This window comes from Triticum urartu, chromosome 2A (genome assembly GCF_056163025.1).
Source record: "Triticum urartu cultivar PI428250 chromosome 2A, HENAU_Tu73, whole genome shotgun sequence".
NCBI lineage: Eukaryota > Viridiplantae > Streptophyta > Magnoliopsida > Poales > Poaceae > Triticum > Triticum urartu.
The window spans coordinates 692,873,733-692,891,318 of NC_141874.1; the positions used below are offsets into that span (position 1 = coordinate 692,873,733).

General features: G+C 51.1%; 2 protein-coding genes across 2 annotated transcripts; both read right to left on the reverse strand.

Moving 5' to 3' along the window:
• Positions 1 to 13,162: 13,162 nt before the first annotated feature.
• LOC147986822 (uncharacterized) lies at positions 13,163 to 15,836 on the reverse strand. Its single transcript, XM_087542166.1, has 4 exons — positions 15,711 to 15,836; positions 15,094 to 15,596; positions 13,457 to 14,785; positions 13,163 to 13,223 (listed from the first exon to the last, which is right to left on the reverse strand). The coding sequence occupies exons 1-4, from the start codon at positions 15,834 to 15,836 to the stop codon at positions 13,163 to 13,165; spliced, it is 2,019 nt and encodes a 672-aa protein (XP_087398292.1).
• A 761-nt stretch (positions 15,837 to 16,597) lies between these two features.
• On the reverse strand, positions 16,598 to 17,290 carry LOC147986823 (uncharacterized). The gene has a single exon (XM_087542167.1). It carries the CDS (start codon positions 17,288 to 17,290, stop codon positions 16,598 to 16,600), a length of 693 nt encoding a protein of 230 aa, XP_087398293.1.
• Between the last annotated feature and the right edge of the window lie 296 nt (positions 17,291 to 17,586).

Below are 17,586 nucleotides of genomic sequence, written 5' to 3' on the forward strand. Positions count from 1 at the left end.
TTCCGATGTCTAGACTCAGCACCAGTAACATGAGTTTCCACGGAGTCATTCCTGGGAAGAAAGCCCAATCACTCGGCCAGATCTCTCTTGATGTGGTTTTCGGTGATTCGAAGAATTACCGCAAGGAAAAGTTGACATTCGAGGTTGTGTACTTCCAAAGTGCTTATCACGCCATTTTGGGCAGGCCAGCTTACGCGCGCTTCATGGCCCGACCATGTTACGTGTATCTCAAACTGAAGATGCCTGGCCCCAAAGGTGTGATCACTGTCACAGGCAGTCGGAAGAAGGCGGAAGAGTGCTTTCAGAAGGGCTCAAAGATTGCAGATGCTCAGATGGCAGTGGTCGAGCTGCAAGAGTACCAAAAGACTGCCGACCCAATCGAGTTGCTACGAGCCAAGAAGCCCGCTTCAGAATCAGCTTTTCAGTCGTCCGGTGAAACAAAAACAGTCGACATTCACCCGACCGACCCCGACGCTGCCCCGACTCACATCTCAACGACGCTTGACTCCAAATAGGAAGAAGCGCTCATCCAGCTCCTCCGTGAGAACTGGGACATCTTCGCATGGAAACCCTCCGACATGCCTGGAGTTCCCAGGGGGCTGGCTGAGCACCGTCTTCGGGTCGACCCAAAATTCAAGCCTGTGAAGGAACATCTTCGACGGTCCGCCGTCCAGAAGAAGCAAGCCATTGGCGAGGAGGTGGTTCGGCTCTTAGCAGCAGAGTTCATCCGAGAAATTTACCACTCCGAGTGGCTCGCCAATGTCGTCATGGTCCCCAAGAAGGACAAGTCACTTCGCATGTGCATTGATTTCAAACATATCAATCGGGCCTGCCTGAAAGATCATTTTCCTCTCCCTCGCATCGACCAAATAGTCGACTCGACTGCAGGGTGCGAGAGATTGTCTTTTCTAGATGCTTATTCCGGGTACCATCAGATCCGTCTGTATGGACCCGACGAAATCAAAACAGCTTTCATCACCCCATTCGGATGCTTCTGTTATGTCACTATGCCGTTCGGCCTCAAGAACGCCGGAGCCACATTCATGAGAATGATTCAGAAGTGTTTACTCACTCAAATCAGTCGGAATGTGGAGGCATACATGGATGATATTGTGGTCAAGTCACGCAAAGGTTCCGACCTGCGAGCTGACCTTGCCGAAACTTTTGCCAACCTCAGGAGGTATGATATCAAGCTCAATCCATCAAAATGCACATTCGGAGTTCCAGGCGGGAAGTTACTCGGTTTTCTCGTTTCCGAACGAGGGATCGACGCCAATCCTGAGAAAATTGGCACCATACTCCGGATGAAGCGTCATGTGCGCGTGCACGATGTCCAAAAGCTTACAGGCTGCTTGGCCGCTTTGAGTCGATTCATTTCTCGCCTCGGTGAAAAGGCATTGCCTCTCTACCGACTGATGAAGAAGTCTGACAAGTTCGAGTGGACTCCAGAAGCTGACGCAGCTTTTGCAGAACTCAAAGCTCTGCTCTCCACCCAGCCGGTGCTTGCTGCCCCAATCAGCAAAGAGCCTCTGCTGCTGTACATTGCGGCCACAGGACAAGTTGTCAGTACAGTACTCACGGTCGAGCGGGAAGAAGAAGGAAAGGCCTTCAGGGTTCAGCGCCCAGTCTATTATCTGTGTGAAGTTTTGACCCCTTCAAAACAAAGATACCCTCACTACCAGAAGCTTGTATATGGGATTTACATGACCACGAAGAAGGTTGCACATTACTTCTCTGACCACTCCATTACAGTCGTCAGCGACGCCCCACTGTGAGAGATACTGCATAACAGAGATGCAACCGGTCGAGTGGCCAAGTGGGCGATTGAACTCCTTCCCTTAGATATCAGGTTTGAAGCAAAGAAGGCTATTAAGTCCCAAGCAATCGTAGATTTCGTCGCCGAGTGGATTGAACAGCAGCTTCCGACTCAAGTTCACTCGGAGCACTGGACCATGTTCTTCGATGGATCTAAGATGCTGAATGGTTCCGGTGCTGGGGTAGTTCTAGTCTCCCCCCGAGGAGATAAGCTAAGATATGTTCTCCAGATTCACTTCGATTCCTCCAACAATGAAGCAGAGTATGAAGCACTTTTGTATGGGTTGCGCATGGCCATTTCACTCGGCGTCCGTCGCCTCATGGTCTATGGCGACTCAGATTTGGTGGTCAATCAGGTGATGAAGGAGTGGGACGTCAGAAGTCCAGCTATGACTGGTTATTGCAATGCAGTGAGAAAGCTAGAAAAGAAATTCGAGGGGTTAGAGCTTCATCACATCCCTCGACTCAAAAATCAAGCAGCCGATGATCTGGCAAAGATAGGCTCCAAGAGAGAAGCCATTCCCAGCAATGTGTTTTTGGAGCACATCCGCTCGCCGTCGGTGCAGGAGGATCCTTTCACAGAAGAAGCCCCACAAGCGAAAAGTGCCACAGATCCGACTGAAGTCGAAGTTCCTACTGTGGTCGACCTGATCATGGAAGTCTTGGCCATTACTCCCGATTGGACGATACCATACATCGGATATATCCTAAGGAAAGAGCTCCCAGAGGACGAGGAAGAGGCTCGACAGATCGTCCGCCGATCCAAGGCCTTCACAGTCATAAAGGGGCAGATGTACAGAGAAAGCGCGACTGGAATCGGTCAGAAGTGCATAACTCCGGAAGAAGGTCAGATGATCCTTGATGAGATCCATTCGGGGACCTGTGGTCACCATGCGTCCTCCCGGACCATTGTGGCCAAAGCATACCGAGCGGGATTTTACTGGCCAAGAGCGAATGAGATGGCAAAGGAGATAGTTGACAAGTGCGAGGGGTGTCAGTTCTACTCCAACATGTCCCACAAACCCGCATCAGCCCTGAAGACCATTCCACTCGTCTGGCCCTTCGCTGTCTGGGGACTGGACATGGTCGGCCCTCTGAAAACAGGCAGGAGCGGTTTCACCCATGTGCTCATGGCAGTCGACAAGTTTACCAAGTGGATTGAAGCTAAACCCATCAAGAACCTCGATGCTGGCACCGCTATTAGCTTCGTCAGAGGACTAACATTCAGATATGGAGTCCCTCACAGCATCATCACTGACAATGGGTCAAACTTCGATTCAGACCAGTTCAGAGCCTTTTGCGCCTCTCAAGGCACTCGGGTCGACTATGCGTCAGTCGCCCATCCCCAGTCGAATGGACAAGCTGAAAGAGCAAATGGTCTGATCCTCAAAGGATTAAAACCTCGACTAATGCGTGATCTCAAGCACGTAGCAGGTGCGTGGGTCGATGAGCTTCCATTAGTTTTGTGGGGATTAAGGACCACCCCTAACCGGTCGACTGGAAGAACCCCATTCTTTCTTGTTTATGGAGCCGAAGCCGTTCTGCCAAGTGATCTCCTTCACAACGCTCCCCGAGTCGAGCTTTACACCGAAGATGAAGCAGAACAGGCTCGGCAAGATGCAGTAGACCTCCTGGAAGAAGAAAGAGAGATGGCCATGATCAGATCGACCATTTATCAGCAAGACTTGCGTCGATTCCATGCCCGACAGGTGAAGAGTCGAGCCTTCCAAGAAGGAGATTTGGTCCTCCGAGTGGATCAACAGAAACCTCACAAGCTTGCTCCTACTTGGGAAGGCCCCTTCATCATCACCAGAGTCCTCCACAACAGAGCGTACCACCTCTACAATGTTGATCGCCAGATTGACGAGCCGCGAGCTTGGAATGCGGAACTACTCCGCCCCTTTTACACTTAAGTTCCTTCCCATAAAGGTGTAATAAGAGAAACTTCCGCAGTTCATTTTTATCAAAGTCAAGAGTGTTCCAATGATTGTTGTCACTTCTGTTTACATACAAGAACCCCCAGTGGGTGACTTAGCCGTGAACCCGTTTCTCCTAAGTTCAAAAGAAAATCCTACCGAGTGGAGAGCAAACCTCCCACTCGGGGGCTTAGCTCCAGTCCAGCACTCGCCTAAGTTCTCCTACACAGAGACTTAGATGCAGTCAGCGCTCGCCTAAGTTTGAAAAATCCTACCGAGTGGAGAGCAAATCTCCCACTCGGGGGCTTAGCTGCAGTCCAGCACTCGCCTAAGTTCTCCTACACAGAGACTTAGCTGCAGTCAGTACTCGCCTAAGTTTGGAAAATCCTACCGAGTGGAGAGCAAGCCTCCCACTCGGGGGCTTAGCTGCAGTCCAGCACTCGCCTAAGTTCTCCTACACAGAGACTTAGCTGCAGTCAGCGCTTGCCTAAGGTTGAAAAATCCTACCGAGTGGAGAGCAAATCTCTCACTCGGGGGCTTAGCTGCAGTCCAGCACTCGCCTAAGTTCTCCTACACAGAGACTTAGCTGCAGTCAGCACTCGCCTAAGTTTGAAAAATCCTACCGAGTGGAGAGCAAACCTCCCACTCGGGGGCTTAGCTGCAGTCCAGCACTCGCCTAAGTTCTCCTACGCAGAGACTTAGCTGCAGTCAGCGCTCGCCTAAGTTTGAAAAATCCTACCGAGTGGAGAGCAAACCTCCCACTCGGGGGCTTAGCTGCAGTCCAGCACTCGCCTAAGTTCTCCTACACAGAGACTTAGCTGCAGTCAGCGCTCGCCTAAGTTTGAAAAATCCTACCGAGTGGAGAGCAAATCTCTCACTCGGGGGCTTAGCTGTAGTCCAGCACTCGCCTAAGTTCTCCTACACAGAGACTTAGCTGCAGTCAGCACTCGCCTATGTTTGAAAAATCCTACCGAGTGGAGAGCAAACCTCCCACTCGGGGGCTTAGCTGCAGTCCAGCACTCGCCTAAGTTCTCCTACGCAGAGACTTAGCTGCAGTCAGCGCTCGCCTAAGTTTGAAAAATCCTACCGAGTGGAGAGCAAACCTCCCACTCGGGGGTTTCGCTGCAGTCCAGCACTCGCCTAAGTTCTCCTACACAGAGACTTAGCTGCAGTCAGCGCTCGCCTAAGTTTGAAAAATCATACCGAGTGGAGAGCAAATCTCCCACTCGGGGGCTTAGCTGCAGTCCAGCACTCGCCTAAGTTTGAAAAATCCTACCGAGTGGAGAGCAAACCTCCCACTTGGGAGGCTTAGCTGCAGTCCAGCACTCGCCTAAGTTCTCCTACACAGAGACTTAGCTGCAGTCAGTACTCGCCTAAGTTTGAAAAATCCTACCGAGTGGAGAGCAAACCTCGCACTCGGGAGGCTTAGCTGCAGTCCAGCACTCACCTAAGTTCTCCTACACAGAGACTTAGCTGCAGTCAGTACGCGCCTAAGTTTGAAAAATCCTACCGAGTGGAGAGCAAACCTCCCACTCGGGGGCTTAGCTGCAGTCCAGCACTCGCCTAAGTTTGAAAAATCCTACGGAGTGGAGAGCAAACCTCCCACTCGGGGGCTTAGTTGCAGTCCAGCACTCGCCTAAGTTCTCCTGCGCAGAGACTTAGCTGCAGTCAGTACTCGCCTAAGTTTGAAAAATCCTACCGAGTGGAGAGCAGTCCTCCCACTCGGAGGCTTAGCTGCAGCCCCGCGCTTGCCTAAGTAAGAAACACTTCTCATTTCCCAAGGACGACGAGGGGCAGGTCGACCGCCACCTTCCCTTTCGGAGCTGCACCACGGACACAAAGTTATTTCGAGTGAAGATCAAATCCCACTCGACGGGTCATCCACAAAGAGACCTCAGATCAAAGTACTTGAGCCCACAGCTCGGTAGAGTTTAGCTGTTACACTTCCACTCGGCATTCCGAGGCGAATTTAAGGCAGAGTTTGACAGATTACAGAATATACTCGGCATCCCGAGGCAAGTTTTTTCATTCCTCAGGAGGAGGAGGACTGGCAGGAGCGACAAACTCATCCAAGTCGATCCCATCTGCGATGCGGGTAGCAGTAGCAATGAATGTCTCCATGAAGTCCTGGAAGTTGTGCTTCCTCGTGTTGGCGACTTGGATGGTGGCCAGCTTCTCCTCCCGCACCTCCTTACAGTGGACGCGGACCAGAGACAGAGCCACGTCAGCGCCACACCGAGCTGAAGACTTCTTCCACTCCTGCACTCGGTCAGAGATTCCATTGAGTCGAGTCATCAGAGACTCGAGATCATTCTGGAGCGTAGATTCTGGCCAAAGTGTCGGGTCGATCCGCGTCATGGCAACCTTCAGTCGAGCCAAGTAATCCACGACGCCGTCAACACGAGACTCCAGACGGAGCACGTTCATTGCGGCCTCGTCCTTCACAAGAGAGTTAACAGGGTCCAAGCTCGGCTCCACTCGACTGGTCTCCTCTTCAAAATTCTGGCAAAGCTCTGCATACAAGATTCAAGGATAAGACAATTTTCACAGAATGAGTCGACTCAAAAACCAGTCGGAACTGAATGCGCACCTCCAAGCTTAAGGTACAACTTCTTGGCGAGGCTCCCCAAGTAGCTCTCCAGGTCGTTTCTCCCGCGAGCGAGACCTTCCAGCTTCTCGCTCAGGGCGAGGTTCTCCTTCTTCCAACGTGAACACTCCCTGTTGGCTTCATTCAGAGCAGTTTTGAGCTTGGTATTCTCTTGTTCTAAGTGGTCGACCGAAGCTAGCTTCTGTGCGGCCAGAGCGGTCTTGTCTTCAGCCTCCTTGCGGGCAGCAGCCAAGTCCTGATCCTTCTTCGCTAGAGCTTCTTTCAGTGTTTCTACAAAAACGATGATTGAGTCGGAGAAAGCGAAGAGATACTAACCAGTCGACAAAGGCGTCTTACCTGCGATGCCGTCTCTGACCTTCTGCAGCCCCGTCCTGGCCAGCTCCAGATCGAGGTTCATTTGAATTTGCTGCTTCTCCAAGTCAGCCAAGCGGGTTCCAAGATCACAAGATTTCTGAAGTCAAAGAGGAGGAGTTACAATTTCAGTAAAAAGGAAAAAGCAACAAAGGCAGTAAATACTAAGACTATAGTCGACCGCCAGCAGTCCACCGTAGTCTCGGGGACTACACCCAGTGGGTGCACTTAGCATGCCCCCACCGGTTCCTATCCCACTCGACCGATCCCTGAAGTTGAGTCCAAGACAAGCTGCTTCCGAGCAGTTAAGAGACAATAACAGAGTTTCTAAGACTACAGCCGAAGCAAAACATTCGACAGTAGGCTCGGGGGCTACACCCAGTGGGTGCACTCAGCGTGCCCCCACAGTAAAAAAAAAGAGAAAAAAGAGAGAAAGACGTCGACTGCCCGCAGTCGACAGGATTCCGTTCCATTCGACATGACCCGATCAGACAGAGCGAAGAAATTCAACTACAACGACTCAATTTAAAGACTACAGTCGACCGCCAGCAGTCCACCATAGTCTCGGGGACTACACCCAGTGGGTGCACTTAGCGTGCCCCCACTCGTCCAAGAATTGGCAAACACACCCAGTGGGTGTACAAACTTAAAGACCTTCGGAAAAGAGAATCTTCAAAGGACATATCAAAACAGACCAAGTGTTGAAGTCGACTGACCTGGACATTGCTTTGAAGAGCCGAGCTTGCGTCGTAAGCCGCCTGGCAAGCCTCCCGAGCCACTTTTACCTGTTCCATCATGACTCCAGCCTGGCGTACAGCCTCCTTCGCAGCAGCCGCTTGGTCCTCAGGGACGGGGTACGCAGCAAAAAGCGAAGACGGATCTGCAGTCGACGCTGAAGGCTGCACACTCGTCAAAGGAACAGCGAAAGTCACGGAAGCCCGAGTGGGTTCGCCATCATCCCGAGCTGCAGCCTCAGACGCGGGAGTGGATTGCGGAGTCTTGCCAGCCAACACCTTCTTCTTCCTCTTCACCCTCAGTGGTGCGTCGTCGTCGTCGTCCGGGAGGTCGATAACATGAGGAGGAGCTGCAAGGAAAACATTCAATAGACCAACTCTTCAGTCGACTCGTAAGCAGGACGGCAGTGATCGTACCAGGGTTGGAGGTGACAGCGTCCTCCATCTCTTGGTCGTCGTTCCTGGCAGAGACCTCAGAAGTTGCACCACTACAAATCTCAAAAGATTAGTCAGTTGGCCCAGCGAATCGACCAAGGATCCGTCCACAGTCGACAAAGGAAAACAAGTGTTGTTCTTACCCCGAATGGTGGGAACAGCTATCTTCATCTTGGGCAAGGCCTTGGGCGGCTTAGATGGCGCCGTTCGTGGGTGCTTGGGAGCCTTCCCGGTCGGCGGAGGAGAAGAAGTCCGAGGGCGTTTCGACGACTGCCCAACAGGAGCGGTCGCCTTGCCACGTTCCTGCGCTGGATCGTGGGAGAGCTTGGACCATCCCTCCGGGCGGGAGGGTTCAGCCTCCTCCTCCTCTTCACTGGAGAAGATGTCGTCGCCCTCCTCTCCCTCACCGTCGGACTCCCACTCGACCTGGTCGTCCCCGCTCTCGCCTCCGCTCCCCTCACCTTCCTCGGTCGGCCCTTGCGCTCCGTTGGGTGTCGAGTACATCTCAGTGGTAGCCTGGAGGACAACGGACAGGACGAAAGTCAGTCGACTTACACAAAGAAGACTAATACAGAAGGTCAGATATCCGACACAAAGACATACCTGATCCACTTCATATGAGTTGTCGAGTGGAATCACCCTTCTGGCTCCTCGGGGGTTGTCTTTGTTCCCCGTGATGCTTGACAACCACCCCTCCAGCATCTCATCGGTGACCTCCTCCGGGTGGATTCGAGTGGTGTCGTCAAGGCCAGAATACAGCCACATCGGATGGTCTCGTGCCTGGAGCGGTTGGATGCGCCTCTGGAGAAAGACCTCTAACAGGTCCATCCCAGTCACCCCCTCACGGACAAGTTCAACCACTCGACCCGCCAATACCTTGACTTGGGCGCTTTCCTCCGGCGTGACTTTCAGAGAGATAGGCTTCTCGGCTCGGTCGAGTGAAAAAGGAGGAAGACCGGTCGACTGTCCAGGGGTCGCCTGGTCCTGGCAGTAGAACCAGGTCGACTGCCAGCCGTGGACTGACTCCGGGAAGGTGATAGAGGGGAAACAGCTCTTCCCCCTCGTATGGATCGCCAGACCCCCGCACAACTGGATGACTTGCGTCTTCTCGTCACTCGACTTGGCCTTCTTCACCGACTGAGAGCGGCAAGTAAAGATATGCTTGAAAAGCCCCCAATGCAGACGGCAACCCAGGAAGGCCTCGCACATGGAAATGAACGTGGCAAGGTAGACTATGGAATTGGGGGTAAAGTGATGGAGCTGCGCTCCGAAGAAATTCAAGAAGCTCCGGAAGAATGGATGGGGAGGCAGAGAAAACCCTCGGTCGATGTGGGTGGCGAGGAGCACGCACACACCGTCGCGGGGTTTCGGCTCGATCTCCCTCCCCGGGAGACGCGCGGCCTCGTGGGGAATGGCTCCTCCCTCGACCATGTCGTCGAGGTCTTCCTACCGGAGCACCGATGGCATCCAATCGCCCTGAATCCAACCCTTGGGCAAGGTGGTCCGGGAGGAAGATCCGCCTCGCGAAGACTTCTTCCCCTTCCCCGCCGCCGCCGCCTTCTTCGCGCGCTCCAAAGCAGTGGTCTTGCCCTTCACCACGCCGGAGAGATCTCGCACGGGCTCGCGGCGCTAGGGTGCGGCCGAGGGTCGCAGGAGGGCTGGCGAAGGAAGAGAGGAAGAAAGAAAGAAGGAAGCAAAAGAGAGCGCACGGCTTAGAAACCCCGAGCCGGCAACTTATAAGGGGCCGCTCCCGAGTGGCTAGCCGGTAGGCCCAGGCCATCCAGTCAAATCCCGCAACAGACGCGCATGTAGTACGTGGCGAAAAAGGCGATGCGGAGATCGAGGAACTTCCGCTTTATCGCTTCCGATTACTGCGGCTGCTCCCGTCCCACGCGCTTCCCAAAATCCAAATCCCGCGACATCCGCGGGCCACGGAACAACTTGCTAAAAAACAGAAGACCCCGATCGCGCCGGCACTCGGTATGGCACAAACAAAGAAATTCACTCGACGGAAGGCCTGGAATGGATCAAGGCGACTGAAAAAGGTTGGCAACGTCATCTGTGACGATTGTCCCGAAACGAGGCGCTCACATAGCCCGAAGAACCAGTCGGAAAGATCTCCAACTCTTTCCCCACCCTAACCTCGATCCATTCGGGGGCTAATGATGAAGACATGTACCTAGGGTAGGGACACAGACCTGACCGAAGAGTCCTACTCTAGGACACCCCTGGGAGAAATCACCTTTCAATCGACTTGAAGGCATCCCACTCGACAGGTTCAAGACACTCGACCAAGAAGCTATCACTCGACCATGAAACCAACCACTCGACTGCCAGAAGATCTATAGTCACTCCGTAGGCAAACGGTCAGCTGTTAAGTAGTCTTCATGGTCATTACGGCACTTTATTAGAGGCGTTACCAGTAACGCCCCATCTTAAATGTACTTTAAACCCTACATTACTGAGGGCAGGAGGGGGCCGGCGAACTCTATATAAGCCACCCCCCTCCTCAGTAGGAAGGGTTCGCACCCCTGTAATCTATACACGCATAATCCAGTCGACCGCCTCCGGGCTCCGAGACGTAGGGCTATTACTTCCTCCGAGAAGGGCCTGAACTCGTAAACCTCGCGTGTAACAACTTCCCAATAGCTAGGATCTCGCCTCTCCATACTCACCCGCCTACATCACTGTCAGAATTAGAACCACGACAACCGCCTCCTCCTCCGGCGAGTGACGATCAGGGCCCTCGGCCGGCTCCTTCTCCAGCGCGTGGCGGCACTCCGCCTCCTTCTCCGCTTGCGCCGACGCGCCCGAGCAGCCAGCTTCCTCCTTCTCCGCCTCGTCAGCAAGGGCGGAAGAGACCTGCCGCCGCTCCAGCTGCTCCGGCGTGTCGTAGTCCTTCTCCTCCGCCTCGTAAGCAAGTAAAGAAGACAACCGCTCCGTCTGCTCGGTCGGCGTCTAGCAGTACAACCAGAGGGGGAGGACATACAGATTCGGTCCATCTCTGAAGACTCCAGAGAAGTTACCATATGAGAGGACCCAGGAGGAGAACGCCGAGATCGCCCGAACCAAAGTGGATGACTGGTTTCAATGGTTGAGAGCAAAGAGACATCCACCTCCGGAGGAGAATCTAGATCCGGTGAAAGTGAAGCGCACTCTGGCTGCCCTGGCAAAACCACCCAAGTCTCCGCCGAAAGGCAACTATGAGCGCACTATTGCAAAGACATGGGCCGAAGAGGAGCGGTCGGGAAGTACAGTCAGTGATCAAAGGCTGAAAGAACGACGAGCAGCTGGGAAACAAATTGCCCAGCTCGGCGAACAAGCGAAGCAATCGTGCCCCCCCCTCAAGGTTCCTAGCGACATCGTCGATCCGAGGATGGTGCCCGGTTATGGCAATGTTGACGATTACTTGCCCAACGATGTACATTATGATACCATGGAGGTGCAGATACACAGATACGAGTACGGGAAGCCTCTCGTCAAAGATGAAAAATCTTTAACAACGATGATGCGAAGATTACATGATTGGTACTTGAAAATCTGCAGAGAGTCTGGGGGGAGGAGTACTTTGTATGCGAGAGTTAAACCGGAGCATGACCTCATTGGAATTGAACTGTTGCCTATTCCATTTGAGGAGTTCTATCAGTTTTTCAATCAATTGGCCCTCGATAAAACAACGATCACCTGCTACTGTCTGTAAGTACTACTACTTCTGTCATTAAGTCTCTCTATATAGCTCATCTCTTTCATTGCATGTATTTATAATTATCCTCACTATATTATGCAGAATGAAGATCGCCGAATTGAAGAAAAGACAAATCGGTGATATTGGGTTCATTAACACATATCTCATAGATGCAACTGAGGTTCAACATCGTCCCGGAGATACCGAGGCCAACTTGCTACGATCATTCAAAAAAATAAAAACAAAGATATAATACTCTTTCCTTACAATTTCAAGTGAGTGTTACTGTCTTGTGCATATTCGGTTTCCCTTATATATTAGTCCAGGTTATAGTAATGTAATTGATGAGTTATGCATGCGTGTGCAGTTTCCACTATATTCTCCTAGAGATTAGGCTTGAGCAGGGAGTAGTAACCGTCTTGGACTCTAAACGAAAAGATCCCCAGGAGTATACGGACATGACTGAAATCCTCAAGAAGTAAGTTAAATCGATCATTATCCACCATATCAGCAACTTTGTTCATTTCCTGATATCAAGTAATTGTTTTCTTTGTCCGGCAGGGTTTGGAGAAAATTCACCAGAAAAGTTCCGGGACTGCCGAAGGAGCTGGAATTTAGACACCCGAAAGTAAGTACTATAGTAGCATGTTCCGCGCATCTCCTAGTGATTCAAGCGCTAGTTTCATCAATACCATTTAGCATTCTTGCTTATCAGTTTGATTGACCTCTATTTCTTGTAAAGTGGTTGTGGCAGGAACAAGGGAATGATTTCTGTGGATACTACGTCTGCGAGTCCATCCGCCACATGACCTGTGAGCGGGGCGGGTACTCTGACGAACAATATGAAGTACGTAAATGCTGACGCGTGGATGCCTATTGGTCCTGGTTGGTGCCACCAATCGGGACCAAAGGATCTCCTGCCTGGGCTCCGCGCACATGCCACATGGAGGGCCTTTAGTCCCGGTTCTGGATTGAACCAGGACTAAAGGGGCAGGGCATTAGTACCGACACTTTAGTCCCGGTTCAGGAACCGGGACTAAAGGCCCTTACGAATCGGGACAACAGGCCCTTTTTCTACCAGTGCTTGTAGAGGAAAGTTCGGATGTCATAACTATCTATATATCTTCTGAAAATTAACCATTTTTAAGTTGATTGTGTCATAAAAGTTCCCTTTTATGAGGCAATTTCTTGGAGGAAAGCACTATGCATTGTCAAAAGACGAAATGAGAAGGAACACAATAGTTAATATGAGAATATCATAAGAAGCCAGCCCTTTTGAATTTGTAGGTCTTTAATGGCGATTAATGGCAGGATCCACTCCCTCCGCTCCACAATGTACTGTATAGATTTTTTAGAAAGTCAAACTTTGACTAAGTCTATAGAGAAAAACATATAGACATCTATAATACCAAATACATATCATTAAATACATCACAAGAGCTATTTTCATATTGTGTATATTTCATATATAGATATAAATTATTTTCTCTATAAATTTGGTCAAATTTTGTAAACTTTGACTTTTGAAAAAGATCTATATGCACTACATTATGAAACATAGGGTGTATGATTTACGGGGTTCCATGGCTTTCCTGAGCTTCAAATTTTATATACCTTATTAACCATTAAATTCTTGTACCTTACAGACATTGTCATGTGCAATGAGGTACTTGGCTCCCCTACAAAATACAGTTACGCAAAATGAAACTAAGATCACTGCTTTGTACGGATCTTTTTGATTCTTTTTCTTGTTTGGATCACTTCCTTTCTCTCGACGTCTACATTTTTTCCCTGAAGCCCCCTCCTCCAAAGCCATTGGGCGGCAACTCGGCATGAAGTGCTTCCTTGAATCCCTCGGTCTCCAAGACAACGCCAAGGACTTTTTTTTGAGCGAAGCATTTAGCTTTATTACGAGACACTTTGGGCAATATCGCCCATCACACGGTCAGCTACATCAGCTGGAACATCGTCATCTACATTAAGCACTCCTCCTACCGGGAGACTCTGGCCTAATTGCGCAAGACAATGGGCAGGCATATTTGCATCCCTTTTACAGTGGTGAAACTCACAAGATGAGAACCAAAGCCTAGCCTGCACCTTGATGTCCTCGATCGCCTGGGCCTCCTTAGAGTAGTCGGGGGTACGTCTGTTAAGAGCTTGGACCACCAGCAAAGCATCCGACTCCACAATTATTCTGATCGCGCGGAGCTCCGCAGCCAGGTCGATGGCCTTCTCCACTGCCCACAGTTCAATACTCAGCGCATCAGACACATGCATGGTGTTTCCTGCTCTGGCCGCCATCACCTGCCCAGTGCTCACAACAACGCCCCATGTACCTTGCTGCTGTCCCGGTATATGAGCCCCGTCCACATTGAATTTCAACATGTCTGCCGGTGGTAGAACCCAACGAGGTTTCTTCTCTTGTTGTTGCTTGTTCTCTTTGCAGAAACATCCCTCATACTCCGAAGCAGTGCATGCAACTCTGAACGCGAATTGCTTGGCATCCATAGGCTTCTCCCCCTCCCGTACTTTATTTCTTTGTGACCACCACTGGTACCACATTGTGACTATCACCACCCGTTCCTTCACAGGGAGTTGCCACAGTACGTCTAGAGTTTCTTGGATGCTATCACAGTCGGCCAGCCTCGCCCGTGCACACTCTAGGTTCAGTTCTTCCCAGACCCGCTTGACCTCGTCGCACTCGACGAACAGGTGCTTGCCCGACTCTGCACTTATATTGCAGAGGAAGCATTTGTGATCGTCAATATTCATCCCCCTTCTGCAAAGAATGTCCTTGGTGTCTATGGTGTTGTGAGCACATCTCCATATGAAATGCTTGATTTTCCCCGGACAGGGCATCTTCCATATTCTTTTCCATCGCTCATCACCACCCTCATTCAGACTCCCCACTTCCCCCTCGTTCCCCACACCTCCACCCAGTTCGTTTTCATTTAGTGCTCTTTGTAGCTTGTATGCCTGTTTGACAGTAAACACACCCTTCGGATCAAAGTGCCATGCCATGAAATCCTCCGACCCCTCCCGTAGTGGCATCTTGAGGATTTGCTGAGCATCCTCCTCCCAAATGGTGTCATTTACAAGTTGTTCGTCCCACTTGCCGGTGAGAGGATCAATGAGTTCTGAAACCTTAGTGAGCAGGTGTCCTCCTCTCGGTGTGATGACTCGTCTAGTCCAGGCTCGTGGGACCCACGGGTCTTCCAGATTCTGATATTCTCTCCATTCCCTACACGCCACACCACCCATTGCTTCACTAGTTCAATGCCATGGGTGATACTCCTCCATGCGTATGACATATTGCTTGTTTGTTCCGCCTCGAGCACACTTGACTGGGGATAGTACTTGGCCTTCAGGAGCTGTGCACATAGGCTCTCGGGGTGCTGGAGCAATCTCCACACCTGCCTTGCCAACATGGCAATATTGGAATCATGGATATCCCGAAAGCCTAGTCCTCCTCTCCCCTTCGACCTCGTCATCTTGGGCCATCCTACCCAATGGGTCTTGTTTTCACTGTCCTGCTGGCTCCACCAATACCTTGCAATCATGGCACTCAATTCATCACAAAACATGCGGGTCAGATAGAAGCAAGACATGGCAAAGGTTGGTATAGCCTGAGCCACTCCCTTTACCAGGAGTTCCTTCCCCTGCCTTGAGAGTGTCCTTTCGTTCCAGCCTTGCACATGATTCCAAATGGAGTCCTTCAAGTACGCAAAAGCTTTCCTTTTTGACCGGCCAATATAGACAGGGAGCCCGAGATACTTTTCATTGTAAGCTTCACTCGCTATTCTCAGAACCTGCTTGACAACCCCCTTGTCCTCCGGCTTGATGTTTTTACTAAACATTACCGCCGACTTCTCCTGATTCACACTTTGTCCTGAGCATCCCTCATAAACTTCCAGAATCCGCTTCAACTCCTGTGCCTCCCTCTCATTCGCCTTCATTAGCATGACAGAGTCATCAGCAAAGAATAAGTGCGATAACGTGGGTGCTCCTGGGAAGATTTGGACACCACTGAAGTTGCCCCTCCTTTCCGAGTCCTTTAACAGCGCCGACAGCCCCCCCGCGCAGATGACGAACAGGTAGGGTGATATGGGATCACCGTGCCGCAGCCCCTTGGTTGGAGAGAATTGCTGGGATAGTTCTCCATTCACCTTGATTTGATACTTGACCGTAGTCACACACTTCATAACCAGATCCACCCAGCTCCTCGCAAACCCCAACTTGGTCATGATCGCTCGCAGGAATGACCATTCGACACGGTCGTAGGCTTTGCTCATGTCCACTTTAACTGCTGCATACGCGTCCTTCCCGGCTCTCTTGTTCATCAAGAAATGTGAGACCTCATATGCCATCAAGATATTGTCCGTGATCAACCTCCCGGGGACAAATGCACTTTGGTTCTCCAAAATGATCTCAGGTAGTATGAGTTTTAACCTATTTGCCAGCACTTTGGAGATGATCTTGTAGAGCACGTTTCAAAGACTGATAGGGTGAAGATCTTTGACTCTGGAGGGATTCTTCACCTTGGGGATGAGCACTATATTGGTATTATTCCACCCCGTTGGGGTCTCTCCTCCCTTGAGCACCTGCATCACCTCATGGACAATATTCTGCCCCATAAAGTGCCAATACTTCTTAAAAACCACAGCCGGCATCCCGTCAGGCCCTGGAGCTTTAAGATCCCCGATTTGGTCTAGGGCTGCCTTTATTTCCATCTCAGTGAACTCAGCAGTTAAACTCTCATTCATGGCATTGGTGACCTTGTTGGGGCTGTACGGAGGACTTCTTCAAAATCATTGTTTTCATTGGTAGTAAAAAGCTCCTGAAAATAAGAAAGAATATAGTTAGTAAGCCCCTCTCCCTCCGCCACCTCTGTCCCGTCCTCCCGCTTCAACCTCCGGATTCTATTAGCTCTCCTTCAGGCGGATGCATATCTGAAGAAAAATTTGGTGTTCCTATCTCCTTCCTTCAGCCACCAAGCATGCGCTCTTTGCCTCCATTTTATATCCATAGCTTCCTCCAAGTGATCGACAAGGCATCAGAGCCGTACCTCCTTGTCCACCTTCTCCGGAGATATCTCCCTATTCATGCACTCCTCCAGTTCCTTTTTTGCCTCCCGCAGCTTCTTGTCTAGATCACCCACCACCTCTCTACTCCACTTTGTAAGATCTTTGGCCACACCCCGTAGCGCCCCTGCTATATCACTTTCCCCCTCCTCCCACACCCTTCGCCAAGCTTCTTCAATCACTGCTTCACACCCATCCTCCCTGAGCCATCGAGCCTCGAAGCGAAACCCGCCCCCACCTCCCTTCCTTCTATCCCCCGCATCCACTATGTCCACCACCACCAGTCGGTGATCAGAGTGCCTTGGTAGTTCATTTCTCACTCGGAATTTAGGAAACTGCGCGCACCATTCAAGATTTGCAGTAGCTCGGTCTAGACGGCCACAAATATATCCCTCCACGTCCGTGCAATTATTCCTCCATGTAAACCGATCTCCCTCATAGCCGAGGTCACTTAGCTTGCCTTCCTCCAAGGCATTACGAAATTGGTCCATACAAGATTGAGCCCAATCAACCCCTCCTTTCTTCTCCTCATTCACCAATATTTCATTGAAGTCTCCCAAACATAACCATGGCCTACCTTCTTGGTGTTGCTGACACAACAAATGTAATGTTAGCCAAGTCTCCTTCTTCCTACTAGCTTGAGATTCCCTGTATATGGCCGTCATTCTCCACACCGAACCATCCTCCTCCGTTATGTCAGCGTCAATGTGTCTCCTGCCCACTAACCTCAGCGATAGATTTACTTCTCGTCTCCAAAAGATAGCCAGCCCTCTACTTCTTCCATCCGGATTCTTGACACACATATTCGGTAAGCCCAACTTCCATCTCTACTTCTCAATCTCCCCCTGGAATAACTTGGTCTCGCACAAAACAACACATCGGGATCCTCCGCCCTCTTGAGATCCAAGAGGCCACGAACTGATGGGCCGTTCCCGAGTCCCCGGCAGTTCCAGCTGATAAC

Bases quoted from the DNA above. Each gene is read 5' to 3' on its own strand.
- LOC147986823 (XM_087542167.1), bottom strand. From the start codon at position 17,290: ATGACGGCCATATACAGGGAATCTCAAGCTAGTAGGAAGAAGGAGACT.
- LOC147986822 (XM_087542166.1), bottom strand. From the start codon at position 15,836: ATGAGCAAAGCCTACGACCGTGTCGAATGGTCATTCCTGCGAGCGATC. The intron at 15,597-15,710 runs GTGAATGGAGAA...GCGCTGTTAAAG, and splicing joins CGGTCAAGTATCAAATCAAG to GACTCGGAAAGGAGGGGCAA. The intron at 13,224-13,456 runs GTAATAAAGCTA...TGTATTTTGTAG, and splicing joins GATATTGCCCAAAGTGTCTC to GGGAGCCAAGTACCTCATTG.